The 27,760-nt window shown below is 40.2% G+C and overlaps 1 protein-coding gene and 1 pseudogene across 2 annotated transcripts in view; one reads left to right on the forward strand and one right to left on the reverse strand.

Moving 5' to 3' along the window:
• The window catches only part of LOC136868747 (zinc finger protein 665), a 114,335-nt gene extending 91,057 nt beyond the window's left edge, over positions 1-23,278 (forward strand). For both annotated transcript variants that reach the window (XM_068227109.1, XM_068227110.1), the window contains exon 5: positions 20,382-23,278. In XM_068227109.1, the coding sequence (XP_068083210.1) occupies positions 20,382-22,335 (1,954 nt within the window). In that variant the 3' untranslated portion in view covers positions 22,336-23,278. The remainder of the gene's footprint in view (positions 1-20,381) is intronic.
• A 1,190-nt stretch (positions 23,279-24,468) lies between these two features.
• LOC137501081 (uncharacterized) overlaps positions 24,469-27,760 on the reverse strand; it is a 58,190-nt pseudogene continuing 54,898 nt past the window's right edge.

The raw sequence follows: 27,760 nt of genomic DNA on the forward strand, positions 1-27,760 counted from the left end.
CTTCCACTACCCCTTCAATACGGCCTTGCGTTGCTCAAACAACATTCTTACTTCATTCATTGCTGTACTGTCTTGTGGTGGAAAATGCGTGCCAAGATTGTTGCGCCATTCACGTGACCATCATCTGTTGAGAAAACAATGGACGACTCTGCCGTGCAAGAATTGCAGTGATATGTCATTTTGCTCCAAAGATATTAACTATCAAAGAGTGTGTACATTTTTCTGAACCCCTCAGTAGAACCTAAAGGAAAAGGCTAATTGCACTAATTTCAGTGGAAGGAATCTCCAAAAATACATTAATTTTGCTCTCAGCTGATTCTTCTTTTCAGCGTATTTTTGCATCGCAGGGACTTTCATTTTTACATTTCTAATACAAATAAATGTCTAAGACCAACTAATGTTATCACGGGCTGAAACAAGCTGCAGTATTTAATCACACCTTTACACTTAGAAATGGTTTCAGGTCCATGGAAACTACAAAATATTGCTTCAAAGTCAGTTACTGTGTTCAAACAATACTTTGTAGTCCTTTAGATATAATCGATATCCAGTCATTGCAAGCATCTCGTGGAAATCTACATTGTTCTAGGGAACCAAGTGTCGAGGGAACTGATTTTTATGTAAATGTAATGTACCTTACCTTGACCTTAATTCCTCTCATTCCCATTGGAACATCGTGCATCCATGAAATTTCTCCATTGTGGTCATTGACTTGCTTTAACTTCCTTCCAAGTCTTCCCTACTTCAAGGGCCTCCTCGTCTACAGTCCTCCTCCAGGTCTTCCTAGGACGACCTCTCTTCCGTGCACCTTGCGGATTCCATTCCAGTGCTGCACGTTCTATACATCCCGCTGGCTTTCTCAAAGTATGACCTATCCATTTCCATTTCCTCCTCTTGATTTTCACTGCGACTCAAACTTGGTTTGTTGTTCTCCATAACTCGTCATTGGATATAATTTCAGGTCATCTGATGTTTATGATGCGTCGTAAGCAATGGTTTATAAATGTCTGCAAGAGATTAGTGATAGTTTGTCTAACCTTCAAAGCATATAGGACTGATTCAACATTTGTATTGAATATTTTTATTTTCGTCTTCCTTGAAATGTTATTCTTCCACACTGCATACAGCTGCTTATAATCTCCATTTGCTTTCCTTATTCTGGCTCACTTCTGCCCCTCCTCTTGTCACTACGCTTCCCAAGTAGGTAAATGTTTTAAATTCTTCAATCTCCTCTCCTGCCACAAAAATTATTTCATCAATTTTAGCATTTACTCTCATTTCCTTGGTCTCAACAACATTTTTATATTGAGTCCTGCAGCCTCTGCTTCCTTCTGTAATCCTTCTGACTTGTGTTTCCTATCACTAATTCTTGAAGGCAAAAGACAAATATCATCTGCAAATTCTAAATCTACAGGCAAACACTGCGCTCTGTCTGATGATTGAAGGAGACTATTTCCTACTTTCTTTGAGAAATTGTGATTTGGAATTGATCTACACCAAAGTTGCGTAACAGTGTAGTGGTTAATGTGATTAGCTGCCACCCCCGGAGGCCCGGTTTCGATTCCCGGCTCTACCATGAAAGTTGAAAACAAATAGTACAAGGGCTGGAATGGGGTCTACTCAGCCTCGGGAGGTCATCTGAGTAGAGGGGTTTCGAATCCCACCTCAGCCATCCTCGAAGTGGTTTATTGTATTTTCCCACTTCTCCGCCAGGCACCTAAGGCCACGGCCGTTTCCTTCCCTCTTCCTTGTCTATCCCTTCCGATTTTCCCATCCTCCAACAAGGCCCCTTTTGAGCATAGCAGGTGAGGCCGCCTGGGCGAGATAATGGCCCTCCTCACCAGTTGTATCATCATACCCAAAGTCTGACGCTCCAGGACACTGCCCTTGAAGCGGTAGAGGTGAAATCCCTCGCTGAGTCCGAGGGAAAAACCAACCCTGAAGAATAAACTGATTAAGAAAGAAAGAAAGAAAGAAAGAAAGAAAGAAAGAAAGAAAGAAAGAAAGATCGTAGTACTATAGGTCTATAATCTATCATTCCCGAAAATATATATATTTATGGTTGGGACAACTGGCCTACCCACTTCCGGGCCCATGAAAGAGAAACATTAAATATCTTGATGGAGGGAAAAAGTTAAACATGATAAAGATAAATATGACTTCATCTAGTTTTCACAAGTCGGGCTGAGTGGTGCAGACGGTTGAGGTGCTGGCCATCTGACCCCACCTTGGCAGGTTCGATCCTGGTGCAGTCCGGTTGTAGTCGAAGGTGCTCAAATACGTCAGCCTCGTGTCGATAGATTTACTGGCACGTAAAAGAACTCCTGCAGGACTAAATTCCTGCACATCGGCGTCTCCGAAAACCGTAGAAGTAGTTAGCGGGCTTAAACCCAATAACATTAATTACATTTGGCTTTTAACAAGCTGAGCATATCACACAAGAAAAGTGTCTTGGTGACCTTTTAGTCGTTTAGTACAGGAATGCCTTTGGGTACTGTGACTTTTACCTTTTTTTTTTTTTTTTTGCTTTACATTGCACCGTCACAGATAGGTCTTATGGCGACGATGGGACAGGAAAGGCCTAGGAATGGGAAGGAAGCGGCCGTGGCCTTAATTAAGGTACAGCCCCAGCATTTGCCTGGTGTGAAAGTGGGAAACCACGGAAAACCATCTTCAGGGCTGCCGACAGTGGGGTTCGAACCCACTATCTCCCGGATGCGAGCTCACAGTTGCGTGCTCCTAACCGCACGGCCAACTCGCCTGGTATTTTTATCCTTCGGTTTATTGACTTGGCTTATATAACCTAAAACTTAGGCTAAGTTGGATAATATTTTAAACACCAACATCACTATTTTCACCTGTTTGCAATTATGTTATTTATTTCACTAATATTATGATAATTATTATAACTGAGCATTGTTAACTTATAAGACCCCAACAGACAAGCATTGGTTTTGTGTAGAGATATACATTTGTTAAATTCACGTTTTTTCTTTCGTGGCGTACACGCTTATTTTTTGTTATATTATAGAGTATTTAGCTGTAGCCTAAATTTCTTTACAAATGTAAGCTCTTCAATATAGACATAAATAACTGTCGCATGCCAAGATAAATTGGTGTAATTAGAGCTGTCAATATGGTTCATAATCCCTTTGATTTATTACCTTGACACGGATCACCCAAAACATAGGTTAGGTTTGGAGAGTACTTTAATAATCAGCATTTAATTAAAGTATCATACATTAAAATTCAAAGTGTTACCACCAGAACAGCTGACATGGAAAAGTGATTGAAAATTCAATCAAATTCTATTGCACATCGGAACTATACACCATTTATAAGTTTTCTGCCTCACTGTCTGCGCAGGATTAATTTTAAGTCTAAAATATACCACTCAGATTATTATCCAATGTATAGACTTCAAATTTAACTATACCAGACACTAACATAAAGTATCGCCGCTATAAGACCTATCTGTGTCGGTGCGACGTAAAGCCCCTAGCAAAAAAAAAAAAAAAAAAAAAAACCATAAAGTAGAAATATGCAAAGTGTATCCTGCTTCTCACAGCACACTATGTGTTATTTCGTCTGCTAATTCAGTGAACCTGTACGATTTCGTCAGACCAGTGAGATCGCTTACTTGCGTGACGTGACATTTTCGTACTTTAATTTAGATTTTTATCATGTTTGGAGTTATTATTTGTACATTCTGATCACATTTTTGAATTCTGCATGAAATTTTGAATCAGATTAGCATATTTTTAATTAAAACCCCGTATCATGCATGTTCCCTATTGGGAGGTTGTGGGTTCGGATCTCACTGGTGTCCAGTTGGCCATTTTTGTTCTTTACTTAACGTATCTGGTTGGCCATGTTTGTTCTGTTCTTAACATCTCCTCAATACGTACTAAATGTATGTAACATGACCTAATAGATCGATCGATCTTGATTACTCTTGCCATCTTCTCAATTGTTCTTCTTATGATAACATATTTCCTTGCTTATCCCTCACTGGTTTACTCTTCCTATAACCTCCACGTGACAATTTCCTTGTAATACGCAGTTCAAAAAAATTAGGGGAACATGTTTTTGAATGTATGCCATGCTCCACAAAACAATACCTTACACCCAGATATATTACCAACTAAACCTTTATTTTTTACCGTTGAAGTATACAAAAGAACATTGATGGATTCGCATTCATTTTCAGAACACAAACGGAAATGTCCAAATAGAAGCAAAAACAAAGTGATTACAGTCCTCCAGGGTGGATTTTTATTGCAGTTGGAGAGTTTCTGAATGGTGCATGTCCTCCACGAGCATTTATCACAGCTTGGCACCTACGTGGCATGCTCCGTATAAGTGACGGAGGTCACGTTGCATTATCAGGTCCGATTCTTCAATGAGAGCCCGTTCCAGGTCTTGGGGAGTCTGTGGTGGAACAGGACGCCCACGAACACTTCTGTCAAGCCTATCCCACACATGCTTGTTGGGATTAAGTTCAGGACTTACTGCTGGCCATTCCATCTCTTGAATGTCCAGTTCTCGCAAGACAGCTGTGGTGATGTAATCTATCAGCTTCATTGTCCGTATTGATAGATTGTGCACACAAGTACAAAGAACGATAGTATTCCACCTAATCAATACTTTGTTATACACTGACTGACAGAGCAAATGCAACACCAAGAAGGAGTGGTCAGAACTTTATGCCAATTGCAGGGTAGACTGACGTCACTGAGGTACGCTCATGATGTGAAATGCGCCGCTGTGCTGCGCACGTAGCGAACGATAAATGGGACACGGCGTTGGCGAATGGCCCACTTCGTACCGTGATTTCTCAGCCGACAGTCATTGTAGAACGTGTTGTCGTGTGCCACAGGACACGTGTATAGCTAAGAATGCCAGGCCGCCGTCAACGGAGGCATTTCCAGCAGACAGACGACTTTACGAGGGGTATGGTGATCGGGCTGAGAAGGGCAGGTTGGTCGCTTCGTCAAATTGCAGCCGATACCCATAGGGATGTGTCCACGGTGCAGCGCCTGTGGCGAAGATGGTTGGCGCAGGGACATGTGGCACGTGCGAGGGGTCCAGGCGCAGCCCGAGTGACGTCAGCACGCGAGGATCGGCGCATCCGCCGCCAAGCGGTGGCAGCCCCGCACGCCACGTCAACCGCCATTCTTCAGCATGTGCAAGACACCCTGGCTGTTCCAATATCGACCAGAACAATTTCCCGTCGATTGGTTGAAGGAGGCCAGCACTCCCGGCGTCCGCTCAGAAGACTACCATTGACTCCACAGCATAGACGTGCACGCCTGGCATGGTGCCGGGCTAGAGCGACTTGGATGAGGGAATGGCGGAACGTCGTGTTCTCCGATGAGTCACGCTTCTGTTCTGTCAGTGATAGTCACCGCAGACGAGTGTGGCGTCGGCGTGGAGAAAGGTCAAATCCGGCAGTAACTGTGGAGCGCCCTACCGCTAGACAACGCGGCATCATGGTTTGGGGCGCTATTGCGTATGATTCCACGTCACCTCTAGTGCGTATTCAAGGCACGTTAAATGCCCACCGCTACGTGCAGCATGTGCTGCGGCCAGTGGCACTCCCATACCTTCAGGGGCTGCCCAATGCTCTGTTTCAGCAGGATAATGCCCGGCCACACACTGCTCGCATCTCCCAACAGGCTCTACGAGGTGTACAGATGCTTCCGTGGCCAGCGTACTCTCCGGATCTCTCACCAATCGAACACGTGTGGGATCTTATTGGACGCCGTTTGCAAACTCTGCCCCAGCCTCGTACGGACGACCAACTGTGGCAAATGGTTGACAGAGAATGGAGAACCATCCCTCAGGACACCATCCGCACTCTTATTGACTCTGTACCTCGACGTGTCTCTGCGTGCATCGCCGCTCGCGGTGGTCCTACATCCTACTGAGTCGATGCCGTGCGCATTGTGTAACCTGCATATCGGTTTGAAATAAACATCAATTATTAGTCCGTGCTGTCTCTGTTTTTTCCCCAACTTTCATCCCTTTCGAACCACTCCTTCTTGGTGTTGCATTTGCTCTGTCAGTCAGTGTATAAAGTGTCTAAAATATTTTAATCACATTAAAACACAGTACCGGTATCGACCTGTTAATTAGGTCATCATCAGCTGCTTGTACAATATAAAACATTACTTAGACTAAACATAAATGCCACATATTCCATTAAAATATTATGCTATAATGTTAAAATATAATTCAGGGTACAGTTCTTAGTCTAAAAAGCCTTTGACATCCTTGTGTCACGTTTAAAATATCTTGTGCTGTTTTTCCAACATTATATCCAACGGTTGTTCATGGTAAATTCAGAAGTGCATTGTTCGGTTGTAATTGTGGGGGGGGGGGGGGGGCGGGGGGAACGTTATGTTCAGTAGTATAATGGGGCTCTGTCCTTGTTTTCTAAGTACACACGCTCATTTTCAGTCCATTATTTTGCTGATAAACATGCTTGATTTTATACTAAAACTTCATGTTGAGATATAAGTTGCTCTATATGAGGTATTGATATCAATAAAAGTAAGTGTGAGTGCTCCCCTCTTCATACTTGTGTTCCACTCGGATAATGTTAAATGATCTATGAAAGAAAGAAAAAAGAAACGGTAGAAATTAAATTAACTAATAGTGTGCATATTGAACGTGTTGTAAACCATCATGTGTGTGTGTTACGTGCGATCTTGACATGCCGCTTGTATGGTCGGGAGCATGCTGCATGCTGTTCTGTGTACGTTGTGTGGCAGTTACAGCATTAAGAGGGAGGGGTAGTAGGGAGAGTGAAGCAGCTAGTGGACACTTCATATAATAATACTTTATATAGTAAAGTATTGATTAGGTGGAAAACTCTCGTTCTTTATACTTGTGAGCTCTGGTGATGCACGCTACACGAGCCCTGGCATTGTCGTATATGAGTACGAATTCAGGGCCAACACCGTATGCAGCAACCAACACATGGTGTAGCAGTATCTGCTTGATGTACCCCACAGTGGTAAGATTACCACAGACTGCGACAAGATCCGTATGGCCATCAATTCTGATGTCACCCCATACCATCACAGAACCTTGTCCGAATCGGTCGCCTTCCTGGACAACATTTGGCATGTACTGTTCTCCATGGCGTCTCCATGCACGTTGACATCCATCATGCTGTGTTGGGGGAATCTGGACTCATTTGTGAACAACACAGGTCTCCACTGTTGAAGTTGCCAGTTGACGCGGGTACTGGCAAACAGAAGGTGAGCTGCACAATGTAGCTGCGTTAAACGGGGCACTCGAACAGGACATCTGGGTCGTAAGGATACTTCTCTTAACCTGTTCCTTACTGACTGGTCATACACCATGACTTCAGTGACCCTCCTGAGGTTTGGTTGCAGGTCTCTGGCAGTTGCCAAACGACGCCGCAGCGCACAGGTGGTCAGATATCGTTCATTCTGTGGGGTTGTCATGCGTCCACGACCTTGTTCAACCCTTCTTGTGAACTGGCCTGTCTTGATGTACCAATTCCACAAGCGTTGAATAACTAACGGAGAGACAGTGAGATCCACAGCAACACAACAAAAAGTCCATCCTTCCTGGATCAAACTGACGACCATTGCGACTTGAACCTCAAGAGGTCTCATGGGATGTGCTTGTTTACGTACAACGTGGTCAAATGACCGCAGTAGTCTGCGTACCTCACAATGACACATGAACACACCACTATTCACTTTGTTTTGAGGGGTCGCCTGACAGTTTAATGTATGGCTACGCCTACAGATGGAGTATAACTTCGATTTGACGTACTCTGAGTAGCTAAGGTCTCAGGGTATGCTGTATGACCATTGGAACTCCATCTACCAAATTAATGTTCACATACCAGACGTTACAAAACGTGTTCCCCTAATTATTTTGAACTGTGTATTATAGAGTTGTTTCATTTCACCCTTCTTCTCAGCTTCCTCTACAATTTGTGCCTGTTGGTCAATCTGTCTTCTTTTATCCCTTCTCACACTCCTTTTTTACCATTTTTTCAATTTCTGAATATTTCCTTTGGTCTTCTGACTTCTGCAGTCTTGTTCTGCTTTGATTTACTATAGCTTTTGCCTCTCTTCATTTTCCAGTTAAGTCCCATATTTCCTCAGACATCCAGTCTTTCTGTTGTGCCCCCTTTTATTACCTGGCTGAACTTATCCACTGAGCGAGAGATCCCAAGGGGGAACGTTCGTTCATGGCTTTCCAATTTTCTAGAGGCATTTAAGGGAAAGGGATGGACGACCAAGTACAAGAATACATTTTAAAACAACATTTCTGACATTTATTCACATAAACACCTTTTGAAACAAAAATATTCTTTCTGGTTTTAAAACTTTACAATAATTTAATTGTATCCTGTCTTCTAGTAGTTAATTTACATAAATCGGAATGATCTTCGTGGACATAGACAACAGTTAGGTTCTGGTATAAACTCAGTTTAGGCCTTTACTGCCTTTAAAATATAAAAATTAAAATATGGATTGAGCCTCCTGTATCTCACATTAGTATTTACAAAATCAGCTGGCAGTTATCTCAAAATTAAACTTGAAAATTCCACTTATCCATTAAAGATCTAACGCATGGTCATTCTTAACTAATGATTAGTTACATTACTTTCAATGTAGGTAACACTCGCTTAGGAAATCCTACTGTTGGATATGAGTCTACTTCATAGGCACAATTAATTAATTAATTAATTAATTCATTAATTTATTATTTTTATTTTATTTTATTATTATTATCAATGATTATTAAGTCTATCAGTCCTCCTGAAATTATCAATAAAATGGATGACACAATCCTAAGGAATTGTAAGTAAAGCCTAGATGACACTCAATTCGACACTGCTTCTCAAAATTTATGTACGACCCCATATCATGATATTTCAAATATCACATGTAAATCAGGTAAAGTTTAACGCGAGGTCCAAACAAATTTTTTAAAAATCCTGAACTTGAGAAACCATTCAAAGATCAACTACAGAAACTACTCTAATAGAGTTAAAAAATTTCAGTCACACAGGTAACTCGTCTACGAGTACCTCGCCACCTTTAAGAATGGAAAATGGAAATAAACTACAGCAAATACTAATAGACTACGATCTAGGGAAGAAAGATCACCTAGTTATTACAAAGATGAGAAAGATATTATACAATAAATGGGTACTCAAATGTTGGCTGGTATTCGACTCCTGGCTGAGGTCCAATTCATTCCGGCATTTCCCTCTCGTTCACCTTCCCCATGCCAGAATCTCCTTACATATTTAGCCGCTCTTGGAGACACAGCAGTTGACGTCCCACGATGAAATTGTGATGATTCTTCAGAAAAGAAGATTCATCTTCAGGTGTCGACGATCCGTTGTGCTGGGTCTTTGCCACGTGCACATAGAATTAAGCTGAAACTGACACAACAGGCATTAAAATATGCACACACCAGTCGAAATGTTCACTAATCTCGTGGAGAAAAAGACTTAACTTGAATCCTCTAAATTTTCAGTACCACTCAGTGAAGTTTTACTTTAAATTACTACAGTCACAGGTAGCGTAGAAACTTATCGTCCGTAGGATTTCATTAAATTCCATGTGGTCCAGCGAACAGCAAATACGTAACATCAGCTGCACAGAGCAGAATAAGTTAGTAAGAGTAAGAGAAAAATTTAATGTGCGCATGAAGTTTATACCTTTTGCTCGGGGGGTGTGTCGTTTTCCAAGACGACCATTGGTTCACCAGTGTCTCTTTTAATTGGCTACAATTATTCCAGAAACTTGTGGATTGCTGGCTTGCTGGTCGGCACGCGCGCGATAGCCTCGAGGAACCTGTCCGTCACGTGATCTCCCCATCACTCGATCAAAGACAGATCAGTACTTGCTGCTTCTGAACCGGTAAAAACTAGCCTGACACACACACAGCTCGCTGAATGACAAAATCTTGCTCTTGGCAAACAATAAAATTTTCCAATGCAGGCCTGTAGCAAATATTCTAATTATGACCAAATTTGACGGGGACATTTGATAGCTCCGATAACCCATTACTTTTTCACACGTTAGTATATATAAGTGTTCTTAACATTTTTCAACTCCAAACTAAATTCTTTCCTGCTATTTTCATTATTTAACCTTTGTATGTTGAACTACTTTTTTTCTAGTTGCAAACTTCTTTGATGCAGCTTTTATTTTCAATTTAAACTAAGCTACTACTAGATGATAGTCACTACCAACATTAGTTCCTCTTTTGTTCCTCACATATGTCAATGATCTTCTAAAATTCTTACTAATAGCTACATGGTCAATCTGATTTTCTATTTCGTGGTCTGGTGATACCCACGTAACCTTATGACACCTTTCGTGAGGAGAGAATGTCCCTCCACTCACCATTTCCTGGTTGGCACACAAATTTACAAATCTCTCTCCATTATCATTCATTTCGTTTAATCCATGTTTCCCTCATTGTTTCATCCAATCTTCGCATTCATATCACCCATAATAATAGCAATATCTCTTTTATTTATATTCTTCATAGTTTCGTTCAACTGATGATAAAACTGATCCTTCATGTCACCATCAGATACTTCTTTTGGTGCATAACAAACTATTGTTGTTACATTTTGAATTTTACCTTGAAATCTAGCTGTCGTCATTCTTCCTGAGATAGGAATCCATTCAATTAAACTGTTCTTGTATGTCCTACTTACCAACATACCCACTCCATTTCTCTGTTCAGCATCCTCCCCAGACTGTCTAGAATAAATAAATGTGTTCCCATTTTGCGTCGTAACCTCTCCAAAATCGCACCACCTCACTTCGCTTAAGCTAAGAATTTCCAAGCCATAATTTTGCATCACATTCTCTTTCTTAACCTGCTTTAGTTTACCTTCCTCTGTCAAAGTTCTGACAATCAAACAACCAGTTCTCATTTAGGTTTCGGGCCAAAGTTCGTTATCAAGGTATCCATCCGGTTTCGTTTCACTTCAGTTTCTTTAATAATTGGACTTAAGCTGCACAAGTTATTAGCCCACAGCACCTGAGCCTCCAAGCCTGCTGTTTTTTGTAGTGGTTGTCTCCCTTAGCTTTTGAACATCCCTCTTCACCACAAGGCACTAATGTTAAACAAGGGAACAGAGTTTTTTGCTTTGGTCTTTGCCTTCGGCAGTCTTGCCTTCAGCTCACGTCAGGGGAGGCCTATCGGTTTTCAGAAGTGGTGTCACTACTTGGACGTAAGTCATAGTAGATAGTTGGAAGGTGTTGGTAGCATTCAGTATTCCATACTTCGATTCTCGACTTCAGCCCTTGTTCTTCTTGGTTTGTTGTAGTTTGCAACTTGAAGCTTGAGGATCTCTGTTAGAATCCACGATACTCTGTTCACTTAGCATTCTGCGGTCTCTGTGCTTAGAATCCACTCTGTACTTGTTGGAGTAGCCGTTCCGAGGAAGGTTAGCTCTTGTATGTCACACTAAGTGACTAAGTTAATTATTACTTGCATATTGTTTGTTTAATATACACATATATAGGAAATCATATGAGTTTCAACTCTTGACAGCCACCTTACCTAATGCCAATAAATTACCATCTTCAAACCCTCTCGTTTTTAGTACTGTTGTTAGCCATCAGGTGGGTCCTCATATGGCAGGGATACGAAACCTTATTGTCACTTGTTGCTTCCATCTCTGTTCTAGCCCTTTTGGTATTCCTTTGCTGCCAAAACTTGTCTGAGTTAGTGCAACATTGAAACACTAACAGGAAGAATATATCTGAAAAAATTTGCTGAATCAGTGCCAAAAAGACTATATAATGTTGTAAAAGTGAAAGGAAATAAGACATATTTTAGTACCCGAGTTTATTATTTTAACCGTAATGGTTTAATTTATTTGGTCTTTATTGACTTCAAGTTAGTGTATCACTGATACTTATTATTCATATTGAGATTAAAAGAAGCAACAATAATTTTGAAAACAAGATCTTTAGAAAGGAAACGCAAACCAACACAATTATCAGAAGTGATTCGAACGACCCTGGTCAGCATAAAGAGGCGACCTTTTACAGTTTGATAGTAAGACAATTAGGGTCTCCTTAAGAAAAGCAGGATTTAAAAAAAAAGAATATAATGTATGAAATTGCAGAAAATAACAGGTATTCTAAGAATTACATCAATAGAATAAAAATGAATTAAAGAAAATATTTAAAAAGCAAGGTATTAAAATTGCATACAGAACAGATAATAATTATTATTGTTACGGAAATTTCATAGAACAGAGAGGGGTAAGAAGGTGCCGAGGTGAATGGGCGGACAAAAAAATTACCAGAGCATAAGTTAAAATACTAGATTTTGAAATTTTTTCTTTCCTTCATTTTTTCATTTTAAAATTTGATATATAATCGAATCAACAACAACAACAGCAATATAATGATGAGCTCGTCGGCTCCCACGACGACAATGACTTAAAGTCAAAAATCGGGCACAAAATTAGGATTATCCATTTGATAATTTACAAGGGATGAGCAATGTAGCTCTAAACAGGTACACTTTTACAAGAGCATGTTTGCTCCACTCATTTACATCCCAGGAGACTGAACTCTAAAAGGTTACTGTAGAGATTGGGCCAGCGAGGAAGACATCCGGTGAGGGGAAGTGTGCGAGTGAGAAAGCAGAGCCGTGGGAGCGAGAACGCTGACTTCCCCTTCTCGCTCAGTGTTGTGGCGACGTACAGTTGGCCCGAAATATTTGTTATAACTGACATGTAACACTCCGCAGATTTTCAGTTAGTGGAATTCCCTTCCGGCTGTAAATTACAGACATACCTAGCCGAAATGAATGCATTTAGAAGTGTTGCAGATGACAGATAGATTGAAGGAGTTAGAACATAATTTAACCTCTTATTACAGTAGCTGTGTATCAATTTACGTAGTCCTTATTTTTAAATTATAATTTGATGTAAAATTAACTTTATGACGCTGTAAATGTATGGTGTAGAACATTGTTTGCTATAATACCAGGCTTCATAACCTGAGCAACGTCATGTAAAATAATTCGATGTTGATAATAATAATAATAATAAGCTACAAGAAAATTGAAAAACTCACAGATACTATGCGATGGAGGATAAATTTTTACGGTCATCTTCACCTGAGAATGAACTATGATTAACCGAACAAATCTTGACTTCTTCCGTAACTCAAAACAAAACCAAACTGGTTTAAAGAAACTGAAAAAGAAATGGTAGAATTAAAAATTACAGAAAATTCACTATTCGGTCAAACAGCTAAAGTAATAACTAAAGAAGAAAACATAACGTTCCAAAACAAATCTACATTAAAAGCCAAATCTATTATCTCGGAAGACGAGAAGAAACGAAGATCAGAAAGAGTGAAGAAACAATTGGGCACTAAGAAAAGAACAACACACAGAGAAAGAATTGATTCAACATACCCCAAAGAGGGTGAAACGAAATAATAATAATAATAATAATAATAATAATAATAATAATAATAATAATAATAATAATAATAATAATAATAATAATAATAATAATAATAATGTCAGTCTCTGTGGTATAGTGGTTAGCATGATTAGCTGCCACCCCCGGAGGCTCGGGTTCGATTCCTGGCTCTGCCATGAAATTTGAAAAGTGGTACGAGGGCTGGAACGGGGTCCACTCAGCTTCAGAAGGTCAACTGAGTAGAGATGGGTTCGATTCCCACCTCAGCCATCTTGGAAGTGGTTTTCCGTGGTTTCCCACTTCTCCTCCAGGCAAATGCCGGGATGGTACCTAACTTAACGCCACGGCTGCTTCCTTCCCTCTTCCTTGTCTATCCCTTCCAATCTTCCCATCCCCCACCAAGGCCCCTGTTCAGCATAGCAGGTTAGGCCACCTGGGTGAGGTACTGGTCATTCTCCCCCGTTGTATCCCCCGACCCAATGTCTCACGCTCCAGGACACCGCCCTTGAGGCGGTAGAGGTGGGATCCCTCGCTGAGTCCGAGGGAAAACCGACCCTGGAGGGTAAGCATATTAAGAAATAATAATAATAATAATAATAATAATAATAATAATAATAATAATAATAATAATAAGTACTTTTGCTTTAAGGCGATAAAGCAGTGTTAGACTATATGATCGTGTGTCCCTAGCTCCTTAGTGCCAATATTTTGTTGCTTTCTTGTAAAATAATAAATGTGACTTAACAATATGACATATATAATTAAATAATTGTTTTCAGGTCATCATCATTAGTCGTTGTGCTCATTACTGAGCGTCGTGACCTCATAACTCCATCATTTCCTTGTTGCAACCTTGACAAGATGTCTCCATCCAGAGCGGTTTTCACATTTCGTTAGTATGACCTGAAGTGGTAGCCCAGTGATCTTCTTCGCCTGATCTATCCATCTGCTTGCTGTTCTTCCTCGTGGTCTACTGCCTTCAATTTTGCCTTGTAAAATTACCTTTTCCAAGTTCTCTCCGTCTCGTCTCAAAATGTGGCCAAGGAACTGGAGGTAACGTTCACTCACACGGGAAGATAGACGTTTCTTGATGCAGAGTTCTTCCAGAATGGAAACATTAGTTCTTTTTTCTGTCCAGGATACACGTAGCATTCTCCGCCAACACCACATCTCAAAGGCATCAATGCGCTTTCTGTCTTTAGCATTCACGGTCCAGGTCTCACAGCCATACAAAAAGACCGAGAACACTAGTGATTCTACCAAGCGCATCTTCGTGGCTTTTGATATTGCCCAGTTCTGCCAGATCTTAGTAAGTTTAACCATTGCAGCACGACCTAAGACAATACGTCTTTTTACCTCTTTATCACAGTCCCGTGTCGTTGATGACAGACCCCAAGTATACAAATTCCTTAACTATATCCAGGTCTTTTAGGTATCCCGTAAGTTGGATTTCACCTTGCCGATCAACTACCATTAGTTTGGTCTTTTTTATGTTTATCTCTAGACCATACTGAAGACTAGTGTTCTTCACCCTTACAAGCAAGTCATGAAGTTCCTCTTCACTACCAGCGATGAGGGTAGTGTCATCTGCAAAGCGTAGGTTATTAATTTTTCTGCCACCAATCGAAACTCCACCATTCCAGCCATTGAGAGCTCTTTTGATGACACACTCTGCATAGATGTTGTAGAGTTGAGGTGATAATATACAACCTTGCCTTACTCCATTCGTCACATTGAAAATGCCTGAGAGATCACCATCTACCTTTATGGTTGCTGCGTGGTTTTTATACAGGCTTTTCAGTAACGATATTAAGTGCAGTGGAACCCCAAATTCCTTTAGCACCTGCCACAACTTGTCCCACATAACACAATCAAAGGCCTTTTTGTAGTCCAGGAAGCAAATAAAGGCAGGGACACAAAACTCGCGACATTTCTCAATTATCTGTCTCATGTTCAAGATAGACTCTCGTGTTCCTTTACCTGCAACAAAGCCTGCTTGTTCTGCGGATATCTGAGGTTGCAGGAATGGTTTTAGGCGTAGATTTATTATGTAGAGCAGAACTTTGCTTGCATGGGATATTAATGCGATAGTACGATAATTGGAACAATCCCTTATAGACCCCTTTTTGTGAAGAGGGATTAGTATTGATGTTGTCCAGTCCTTGGGCCATTCACCAGTTTTCCACACCATATTACATACCAAATGTAAAACACGCATGCCCTCCTCCCCCATCACTTTCAGCATTTCTCCCGAAATACCATCCATACCTGGGGCTTTGTTGTTCTTCAAATGATTGACAGCGTTCACAATTTCAGTTAATAAAATATCAGGTTCTTCTTCATACCTCAAAGAATTTTCCTGTTCGGCAGAATTATTTCCTTTGCAATACAGCATTTCACAGTATTGTTTCCACCTCTCTATTGCTTTGTTCTTATCAGTAATGAGGTTGCCATCTTCATCTTCAATCACCCATGTGCGTGGTTTGAACTCATGGGTAATGCTGTTGACTTTTTTAAAAAGATCACGTGTTTGATTCAGCCTATGATGTTGGTCTATTTCATCACAAATACTGGTGAGATACCGTGTCTTGTCAGTTCTGCAATTGCGTTGTATTTTGCGGCAAAGTTCACTGTATGCTTCTTCGTCTTGCTTGGATTGAATGCCACGTTTCTTTAGTGTGCTCCGCTCTTCTATCAGCAGTAGAGTGGTGTTCGATATCCAGGGGTGCTTAGCTTGGGAAGAATTAGTAAATGGTTCAGGGAGAGAAGAGTTAATGATTGTCTTGAGGTTATCCCATGTTTGGGAGGCTGATCCTTCCTCCTGCACTTGCTGGAGTTTTGGCCTTATTCTTTCTCCAAAATCTTTGAGAGCCTTTTTGTCAGTAACGCGAACTTGTGTCACTCTCTTCTTCTTGGTCAGCTTCAGTTTGATCCGCATTTTCATGGATAGCATAATGTGGTCACTACCACAGTCTGCTCCAGGATAGGTTTTGCAATCCAGTACAGAAGTCCGCCATCGTTGCCTCACCAAAATGAAATCAATCTGATTTCGAACCCTGTCGCCAGGAGAAATCCATGTGTATCGACGCCGTGGGTGATGTTGGAAGAGAGTATTGCAGATAGACAGGTTATTGCCAACACAAAACTCCAGTAGACGCTGACCACGCTCATTCCTCACACCTAGACCGTGCCTTCCAACCACATGTCCCAAATGATTATCTTCAATAGTCTCGCCTATCTTCGCATTAAAATCACCCTGAATGACTAACATTTCCTTCTGAGGAATCTTTCTGATGGTGTGTTCCAGCAACTCATAGAATTCATCGATTTCTTCATCCACTGCAACTGCAGTAGGAGCATAAACCTGAATGAAGTTGATCCTACACGGAGAAGCATTCATCTTAATGGAGATGATTCTGTCAGAGACAGACTCATATCCGACGACAGCACTGGCTAGTATTTTAGGAATGACTACAGCGACACCATTCCGACTGAGATCCTCGCTTCCAGAAAAATATATGGTGTTATCCGAGTGAGTGACAAAGTGGCCACAACCTTTCCAATGTGTCTCGCTGAGTCCAAGTATGTCCAGATCATGTAGGCTCATTGCTCTTTCAACGATAGCCAGTTTTCCTGTCTGTAAGAGACCTCGTACATTCCAGGTTGCAATCTTTCTAACTACGCGCAAAGTTGGTTTGGATTGATTTGCACGTTCAGATGCTCCACTTAACCATGTCCCCCCCCGGAGATCCGACTGGGAGACTTACTCCGGACACTGATTTATGATTGAGTAAAGCCATGAGGTTGTCTTGGGAAAATTAACAGTGGTGGTTTCCCATTGCCTTCCACTGACCCCCAATTCCACTCTGCTCACCGACCCAGCTTCCCGCTGGGGTTGTTACCCAACCTTCCACTGGGTTGCTCGGCTTAACAGGGGCACCACGTGTAGGTAGGAAATGGAGAATTGAGGTGAGAGAGGCTAAGAGAACTCTCTTGTTGAGTTCTTATATTCGCATCACACCTCCATTTAGCCAGAGTCTCAAGGTGGTCGCAGAGACTCTCCCTAGGTCAGTTCCCAGGTACAGAAACAAAATATAATTCATAAAAGGAAAACACCATAAAGGGTCTACATATGCTGAGTAACAACGTATGTATACGAAGATAACTTAAATGGCACTAGAAGTAATAAGTATTAAAATAATGACACTAAATTATTCACAAAAGGAGCACATCTTGTTTTATTATGTCCACTACATCTCTTCACTTCCACTGAGTCCTCCGTCATCACTTCTGTCATCCTCACCGGATGACGTGTCGTCGGCTCCCAGCTGGATCGCAAAGGACTCCATAATGTCTTCAAAATGTTCCCCACCTTTTATGTTCCAGTCTTCGGCGGATATTGACGCGAATTTCTGTCTAGTTAGTTTCTCTACATCGTCAATAGTGAAGGTGACGTTGTGAGATGCTACCCAGTTCTTCACTTTTGCCCACATTATTTCAATGCTGTTTAATTAAGGGTGATATGGGGGCAGTCAAATTACCGGGTGTCCGTACTGTTCCATGAGTTCATCTAAGACGTAGGTTTTGTGTGCCGGCTTGTGCAATTTGATTAACTTATAAAGCTCGTGTTTGTACATCGTCTCACGGTGTGGAATGTTCCTATTCACTAGCCAGGAGATCGTCGCTTTACGTGAGCTGGAGGTTGGAGCACAATCTACTTCCTTGTTGTGATATGACGCGTAGTCAATTATGAGAACACTGCAAGGTGGAAGTTATCTTTCATTCTCTTAAAAAACGGTCACTATTCATGTCGTCGTGGTAGTCGCCACGCTTGTTGCCAGACTTCCAGATTAGCAGACAGTTCTCGATGAAACCCATTTCACCGCCAGCATGTACAACTATCCTCCGCCCGATACTGGGCATTTTTTTAATAAACAAACCTTTTGTATTTTATGTCATGTTTTTCCATTAGGATGCGATTGTTAGTGTTAGTTTTTTTCTGACAATATCCTAATGATCGAAGAATTCGCTCGATACTAGTTATGGATCCTTTGAACTTTAAGTCTTTACCTAACTTTGCACGAATTTTTGAAACTGCAGGTAAACATTTTTCATCTAAATAAAAATTGCTAACAATACGACGTACGGCACCTTCGTCATAGTCGTCCAATCCAGTAATATTCTTTGTGCGCATTCTGTTCTTGTTTGGTGTTTCAAACGGACTATCCATAGGTTTTCCTAATTCTTTCGTTTTTCACTCTTAATCCGTACCAAAGAACTTTCTGACACTCCAACAGCTGCTGCTACTCTTTCCTGCACTTTTTTACAATCTATCACAAACTTTTCTTCCATTGCCTCCCTTTCCATAAAGTCTATAACGTTCAAGATTGCTGCACGAGTCTGACTCTTTAGCACCTTACGATGCAGGCTACTTTTAACGCCTTCCATACTGTCACAGATAGGCCTAACGTACATCACCACTAACCACAGTTACTACTCAACGGGAAATTAGAAAGCAGAGCGTGGCAGCAGAGTGTAAACTTATGCACTGAGCTGTCCTTGTAGCAGGAGCTCTGTTAGGAGGGGATACGCTACGCGAGATAGTCCAAAGTGCGCATGCGCTCCCAGATGTCTTCCTAGCTGGCCCGATCTCTAGTCCAGCCTCTAAGAGGCACAAGCTTCTTACAATATTATGCCTTACAACTTTCAAAAACTATGTTGACAGTCACTTCTGTTCGACAGTCTGTTACAATAGACCAGGATATCGAAATTCTCAGCACTCTAAATAAAGGCCCTCTCCTAGACATCACTGAAAACAGTTTTATACACCTCGACCAGTTTTTCAGTCCAAACAACCTGAATGATATTTCTGAGAAGCCTAACGCCCTTTTCAATTTTCTCATCTCCATTTTAAATAACCTCAAGTCAACAAGTAAGTGATCAATCTTTCACAATTTACACAATACCCTCATGCTACTTGCCCCTTTCGCAACAACCCATGATCCTCCTTAGATATCTCCCTCTCCCGCTGCCGATTTTTTTCTTTTCCTCCCACTCTCTAATAAGCGCTCATTATTCTCCACCCTTTCCTCTATTTATCGTCTCCCATTCATTTATCATTGACCACGGCAAGCTGTTCGAGTTGAGTCTCACATTGTAATTGTTTTAAATTTTCTTTCTATTTTTTAAATGTTTTTATTTGGTTTTATTCTTTTTAACGATCTGAAATATTTCCAGCTAACTCATTCCTGGTTGCCAGCGTTTCGCCCTCCTGTGCTAGGTTGGGCTCGTCAGTTGGTACCTAGCACACCTACCAAGACGCATGGCTAGTGCATACCGTGGAGGCTACTTGAAGCCACCAGCAGTGCCAATGCACTATGAGAGACCTTTTCTCACTACCAAACATTGATGCCTGCTTGGCCATCAGATGATATAGATGATGATTCCCGTAGGGAATCTGAAACATTTGTCCCGAATGAGTAAATTTATAGTTCCAATATAAATGGTCTGTTATTAGACATCATAAATTTTCCAGCTAACTCATTCCTGGTTGATCCAAAATATTACTGTATTTTCATGATTGCTCTTTGAATCTTAGCTGGCTCCATTTTAGAACTGTAAACTTTTTATTTTTTCAGAAAATGATTTTCTTTGCTATGGAAATATTTAACTGGTCTTTCCTGTGAACAATAAGTAAAGGACATTTCATTTGTTTAGGAAGGAAAAGGCGTGAAACAGACCCCATCATTAAGCTTATAAATGTTATGTTTGTAAAGTCATTACTGTTGATAATTTAATGGTCAGTAGCATTTTAATCCAAACAATATATATTGTTCTGACCTTCGTGATAAACTACGACTTCTTATCAGTTTATCTTCTGCATATGGGCATTTTCTGTTTGCAGGTCATGGACACCATACTTGAACAACCCTGATAAATCTAGCTGTGGTGACAATCAGGATAAAGATAAATTTTGCTGTCCTCTCTGCTATGAAGGTAGCATGGTAGTACAAGCTGATGATACATTGTTAGAAGACAACAGAATGACTGGTTTGCTGAATGGATGTAAGCAGGAACTATCTCTCAGTGAACACTGGTGGGATACTGTGGTAGACCTGAATGCTACAGACATAGAGGATAGCAGTGAAGAAGGAGTAGCCGGGGAATGTAAGGTGATGTACAGCTGCGTTCTCTGCAAACAATTTTTTCCAACTTTGGCAGAGTGTTTGGAACATTCCTCTCTGCATGCAGAGTCCAACATGTTCCCTTGTAGTGTGTGCCAGACATGTTTTCCAGACAGGATACAGTTTGAATATCATATAAAAGAACATCTGGCACAAGGTGAACAGTTGAAGGGTAGCGTTCTTGTATGTTCGTTGTGTGGATGTGAGCTACATAGTGAGACTCAGTTTAAGACCCACTCATGTTTCGTCAAGCTGCCTCATGCATTCAGGTGTAGTGTTTGCAATAAAAGTTTCCGGACTCAAGAGCGATTACTCTTTCATGAACAGTTTCATCAAGGGGCCACATCCCTCTATTGCCAATCTTGTGCTAAAACCTTTCCAAATGAAAAGAGACACTATAGCCACTGGAAATTTGTCCACAAGTGTGAGAAACCCTTTTCCTGCAGTGAATGCAACAAAACATTTTTTAAGAGAAGCCTACTGGAAGCACATCAACGTTTGCACACGGGAGAACGTCCTTTTGAATGCAATGAGTGCCACAAGAGGTTTCATGATAAACCATCTCTAAGATCGCACATTATGTCTCATGTCGACTCCAAGCCATTCCAGTGTGATCATTGTGGGATATGTTTTGTAAATGAAGCAGCACTTAAGAAACATCTGCTTGTATACAAGTCATCTTGTGCCCCAGAGACAGCGTATAAGTGTGTAGTTTGTATGGAGGTATTTATTAGTCCTCAGGTGGCTGAGGAGCACCTGAGAAGTCATGTGGATCAAACTGAGAAGACATATGAACCGGTTATTATTTCAAAATTGTTTACATGCGAGTTTTGTGACAAATATTTCATTTCTCCGTCTTCACTTAATTCACACAGGGAACAGCATAATAGTGACACTCCATATGAATGTAGGTTTTGTACATTGTGCTTTGAATCATATAGACAGCTATTTTCACATAAGGCTGGCCATAGAAGTGAGGAAGGTAGCTCAGTTGATTTCAGGATTACTAAAATGTATCTGTGTAATTATTGCCCCAAAGAGTTCATCACCTATCCTGCAATGGCACTGCATCTCCATCGGTTACACACATATGGGAAACCATTAGAGTGTATCTATTGTGATGAAAAATTTGATACATACTCCAAAATTTCAGATCATTGGAAAATCCACCATCCTCCTAAGAGTGAGAGACAAGAACCGTATCAATGTGAATATTGTCAAAAATATTTTCCTGTAGAAAGTGAGAAGCCATACCGCTGTAATACATGCGGTAAGGGTTTTAGTAAGAGCTGGGGACTCAACAGGCACATGGGAGTACATGCAGACGAAGAGCCCTTTTCCTGCCACCTGTGTGTTCGTAGTTTTAAAAGTAAGGGTGAACGCGACTTTCACATGCGCACACATAGCGGGGGACGACCGTATAAGTGTGACGTCTGCGAGAAATGCTTTAAGACCCAGACTCATTTACTTCGGCACCGCATTATACATACTGGGGAACGGCCTTACAAATGTGATGTTTGTGGTAAGACCTTCATACGATTAGATGTCCTAAGAGAACATAGACGTATACATACAGGAGAAAAACGTCATTCCTGCGACTTGTGTGAAAAGCGTTTCCATCAGAAGCAGCAGCTCCTTCAACACAAGAAAAGACGACATGGAGCGGTCAAGTAGACTGGCAATATAGTTGACCAATATTAAATTTTAATAGTGGAACTCAGCAGTTGATGACTCTTTACAAACACTTGACCTCAAATCCAGTGTTCTAGTACCAAAGGCAACCAAAATGCATTTTAATGCTGAACCACTGTTCATTGATCACTGAGGAAGCCAATCCTGAAGGTAAATCCTGAAACAAGATAGTAGGGGAACCTGCTGAATGCAAGAGGAAACATTACAAAGTAGCCATGAGTACTTTGGTGGACTGGAAAAATATCAGTCTTTCACCTGAATTAACAGTACCTGTAAAAGAAGAGAGACATACAAAACCCCAAAACTTGGGCACAATGATGTGTTCAGCCAGTACTCAATTATTATACTGGAATTAGTTGGAACACCTGCAAAAATGTGAAAAGCATCAATATATTTGCATATTCTGCTGGCACTAAATTAAAACACAAGAAGATAGTAGAGAATTCTGGATGTAATTGTGCATTCAGTTAGCTCAGAATTATAATTTTGGAGAAATCGACTCATATTTCCAAAACAGGGGTTCATATATTCTCCTAGTTTTACTACTGGTAAGTCAGTATTTGCTTACAGCTACTTTATTTTTCGGACCATAAGACACATCTTGATTTTAGGATGGAAATTTAAGAAAAATATTATTTATTTTTCAACCAAAATTTTATCAAGTAACATTACACTTTGAGCAGACACAAAATATCACAGTCCTCAATATATTAATTTTCATTATCAGTCATAAATGTTGTCCGAATGTTTACGTCCACTATCACTTTCTGAGTCTTCAAAAAGTACATTGCTAGCAATACTGTTAAGATCATTGCTAATAACACATTTCTTAAAATGATTTTTCACACACTTGCACAATAGTTGGTCTCTTTATCCTTCCTATTGGTGTTTGATCGTGATTTAGTCTATCCATCCATTTTGTCCATTCCCCACGCATGAAGACTTTAAATAGCTTATCTATCTATCTATCTAGGTATTCTGCCTTATGGCAGGTCTTGTCATGGGATGAACCTCTTCCACTGTTGCCTGTCCTGCGCCAAGTTTTTCATGTCCGAATATTTATTTCCTTGGATATTGTCCAACATTTGATATTTTTTCCTTCCTCTTCCTCGTTTGCCTTTCACCATTCCTTCTATTCCTTCTTTCAGTAAACAGTCCCTCCTCAAACAATGTCCAATCCAGTTCATTTTTCTCCTTCTAATGGTTTGTAACATACTTCGTTCTTCTCCAACTCTTCGTAATACCTCCTCATTCCTTACCCGGTCTTCCCATTTCACTCGTTCTATTCTCCTCCATACCCACATCTCTAGTGCCTCCAATATTCTCTCATCTTTCTTTCTCAATGTCCAAGTGATTGATATATCGTGTGGCTGCAACTGACTTTTGAGTCCCTCTAGTATGATCGCCAATTGAGAGTTCAAATCCTCTTGATTGTTTCTGTTATATGTGTTTTGAACTTTTCACACAGACTTTGTTACGAGGCCACCAAAACATTTAGTCCACACTTTCTCCATCCACACCTTCATTCCATTTTCATCCACTCACCCACCCACCCACCCACCCACCCACCCACCCACCCTTTGTCTTGAACATAAAGAACAATTTTTTGTGGAATATTATCTGTAGGAGCAGGGTTCCTCTTAAAAATTACCATAGGAATGAGTTTTGTGCCATCTGCATAGCATGAAAAAATAAGTGAAATGGATTTTTTCATGGCCAGCTATTTTAACCGTAAAGGCTGTATTTAATTAGGGAATGTTTTTTTCAATTGGTTGTGTTTAGAAGGTGCACAATTTAAAAATGTTTACACAGTTGCTTCTTCAGTTCCAAAATTAATTATGAACTTTTATTTTTGATATTGCTTTTTGATATGTCATGCCTATTGCTTTAGTAATTGGCCTTGTAGTTAACCTTTGTGTGGTACAGTTTGAAACAAACACCTGGATGTACAGTAGCCAAAAATATACAGTTTCATAGCAGACACCTTTGATTTTCTTATCGGAACACTGCACAGTCCATGGTGTTGCTGTTCTTGTTGAAATGTGGTTAGGGGACCAGTATTATCTCTGTAACTGAATGTTGTGCGAGTCCAGGATCATCAGCGAGAACTTCATGCTATCCACTAGCTTTGACATTAATTTTGTCAGAACTGTCATCACTCTCACTCTTCCTCACTTTCAATGATTTCTGAAGTGTCTGACAAATAAAATCACTGTTGCTGTTCTGAACTGCACCAGTGATATCTGAAACACTCAACAAAACATACCTGCGTTTACAACTTATATGCTTTTTTTTTTTTTACATCGTTTTGCCCTACTCAGGAGCATGGTTGAACTTTCTTAGCTGATGTGTTGGCCATCTTTTCCTCCCAAAATCTCTTCATCCTCTCGTCGAGGTTCTTTCTTGGTCCTTCTGTCCAAGTTATAGTAGTTCTGGTGTTGGGTTTGTCTTCAAAGTGGTGATTGTCGATTTTGGTTCTGAATTTACATCAGTCCTGTACAGTGTCTTCTGAGATGTTGATTTCCTGAAGATCTGTTTCAATTTCACGAAGCCAGCTGTTCTTGGTTTTTAAGGAAAGGGCCAGGTTGAGAATTCTTTTAGTTAGCCTGTTAGTGTACATTCTGATAATGTGTCCATAAAATTTCAATCGTCTTTTTCGAAAAGTGTGAGAAATTTTTTCAGAATGACATATCTCCTGGGATGATTTTTTCTCCATATTCCATCTATGCAAACTGGGCCAAAAAATTTTCGTAAAATTTTCCTTTCTTATTTCTCAATATCTTTTGTTAAAGATCCGCCACCAATGATTAAGGTTTCTGAGGCATATAACGCTTCAGGTTTGATCACTGTATTATAGTGTCTAAGTTTTGCATTCCGAGATATTGATTTTTTTTATTATACCTGAAAGTTTTGTAAAAGTTTCGTGTATTGTTTTTTGTAAAATTTTGTTCAATTTCTGCCAATCTGTAGTGTTCGTATTTGCGTTTTTCAGACTTGATAGTTTTCTGTTTGTTTCTGTATTTTGGTGAATTCCTGCCAGGTTTGTTCAGTTTTATGAGAATTCCAATTCTGCCAGGCTTTAGTTCTAAAGTTTATGGCCTTGTCGCAGGTTTCATTCCACCACCTATGTTTGCGTTTCCTGGGTGGTGTGCCAACATTTCGAGAAGCCTTCAAAAGTATATCTTCGAGTTCTAACCAGTTCGAAGGATTGTGAGTTGGAATACTTTCAAGGAAAGTACTAATGTTCTGTTTAAGAAATTCCAGATCGACACACAGGTTTTTTTGTTATTCTGGGTTTGGACCTGTTTGGTTGAAATTTGACCTTGTTTAAGGATAGATGGTTGTTAGTATCGATGATCCCTTTTTTAACTTTAACATTCATACTTTATTTTTGATTTTCCTCGGAAAAGCCACATGATCTAGTTGAAATTCTCCCAAGTGAAAATTTGGGGATCTCCAGGTTATTTCCTTGTTTGGAAGCACCTGGAAATGTGTTGACATTAATTTGAGATCAATTTTTTTTTTTTGCAAAAATCAATTAATCTTTCTCCATTTTTATTAGTTCTATTGAGCGCTGGGTATAGTCCTACAATGGTCCTGAATTTCTTTTCTCTGCCAATTTGGGCATTGAAATCTCCTAATAGAACTTTTATGTGATTGGAATTGTGGCTGTAGTTTCTTCTAGCAGTTTCCAGAAGTCTTCCACCATTTGTGGATCTTTTTGATTGTAGTTATTGGTGGGTGCATGTGCATTAAGTAATTTATAAGCTTTGTTTCCTGTTTCAATGGATAGTGTTGAAATTCTTTCAGAAGGCAAAGAAAAGTTAAGTACTGAGTTTACAATGTTTCTTCTTACAGCGAATCCTGTGCCAAATTGTAATGGTCTCTTATGAAGGGAAATTGCTGGCTTGCCTTTGTAAATTCTATAATTTCCTGAGTCAAAATTATTTTCATCCGTGTATCTGGTTTCCTGAAGTGCTAAAATTTGGATGTTTAAGTTATCTAACATGTCTGTTAATTGTTTTAACTTCCCAGTTTTCCAAAGTGTGTTGATGTTTATACTACCAAAGAAAGTTTTGCATTTTGGGCGAAGAGATTTGGGAAGCTCCGATACATTCCCGCATGATGTTCTCGGTCCCCCAGAATCCGATACCGAGAAAAACTAGTATGTCTACTGGGGCCTGGGGTAGTTATATTGTAGGTTGATTCAATCATACTATCAAGTTAAAAGTATTGGGGACATCGATCTATGTCGGTGTCATGGTTACAGCTGAAATAATGAGCTTCAGGGGTTGCTGAAGATGATGGCGAGCTGTGCCTGTTTTTATCCGCGAGAGTATTTTATTTCCCTCAAACCGTCCGGACAAGTCCGGCGAGCCTCCCGATCTGCCATGTCGGACGTGCCCAATAGAGGAACAGGCTGAAACTTCCACGGGTTATTATTATTATTATTATTATTATTATTATTATTATTATTATTATTATTATTATTATTATTATTATTATTGTTACTGTTATTATTGTTATTGTTATTATTTATATTATTATTATTATTATTATTATTATTATTATTATTATTATTATTATTATTATTATTATTATTATTATTATTATTATTATTATTATAGAGGAGAATCAGAAGAAAGGCAGGATAGTTGCAAGATGAACAATATGGTTTTAGAAGTGGAAGATCTTACAGTGGACCCAATCTTGAGCATGACGCTATTAATGGAAAATAATTGGGAATTTGGAGAGAATCATGTCATGACATTCATAAATCTGACAAAGGCATACCATCAGTCAGTCATTCATCAATGATCAGCAATTAGGGCTGTCGCCCAGGTGGCAGATTCCCTTTCAATTGTTTACCTAGCTTTTTCTGACATATTTTCAACAAACTTGGAAATTTATTGGACATTTCCCTTCATAATTATTCCAGTCTCTTACCCCTCATCTCATAAATCGATATTTGACCCACTCTGTCCTCCTGTATTCCAACATTATTTTCATATTATGATCTTTCCTACTTTTGAAAGTTCCACTCAAGCTTATTCTTCTGCATATGTCATTCCATGCCATCTCACCACTGACAACTCAAAACATCAGATCAAAAAATAGATGTAGGGTTTTTCCGGCATTTGCTCTATTAACCAGCGTTTCATCTTAGGTCTGACACTAGACTCGTCAGAGTGGGATGTGTCAGACCCTACTCACTGACACTGGGGTGTATGCAGGTGAACTTATCAGAAGCCTATTTAAGAGGCACAGTCTGATAACTGCGTACGGGAGATAAGACTTCACAATGGAATTAATGCCCGCCTAGCAATTCCAAATGAAAATTCTAAGTTCCCATGGAGGGAACTAGATATTTTTCCACCAATAGAGCTGTTCACCTGCATACACCCCA

This window comes from Anabrus simplex, chromosome 1 (genome assembly GCF_040414725.1).
Source record: "Anabrus simplex isolate iqAnaSimp1 chromosome 1, ASM4041472v1, whole genome shotgun sequence".
Classification (NCBI taxonomy): domain Eukaryota; kingdom Metazoa; phylum Arthropoda; class Insecta; order Orthoptera; family Tettigoniidae; genus Anabrus; species Anabrus simplex.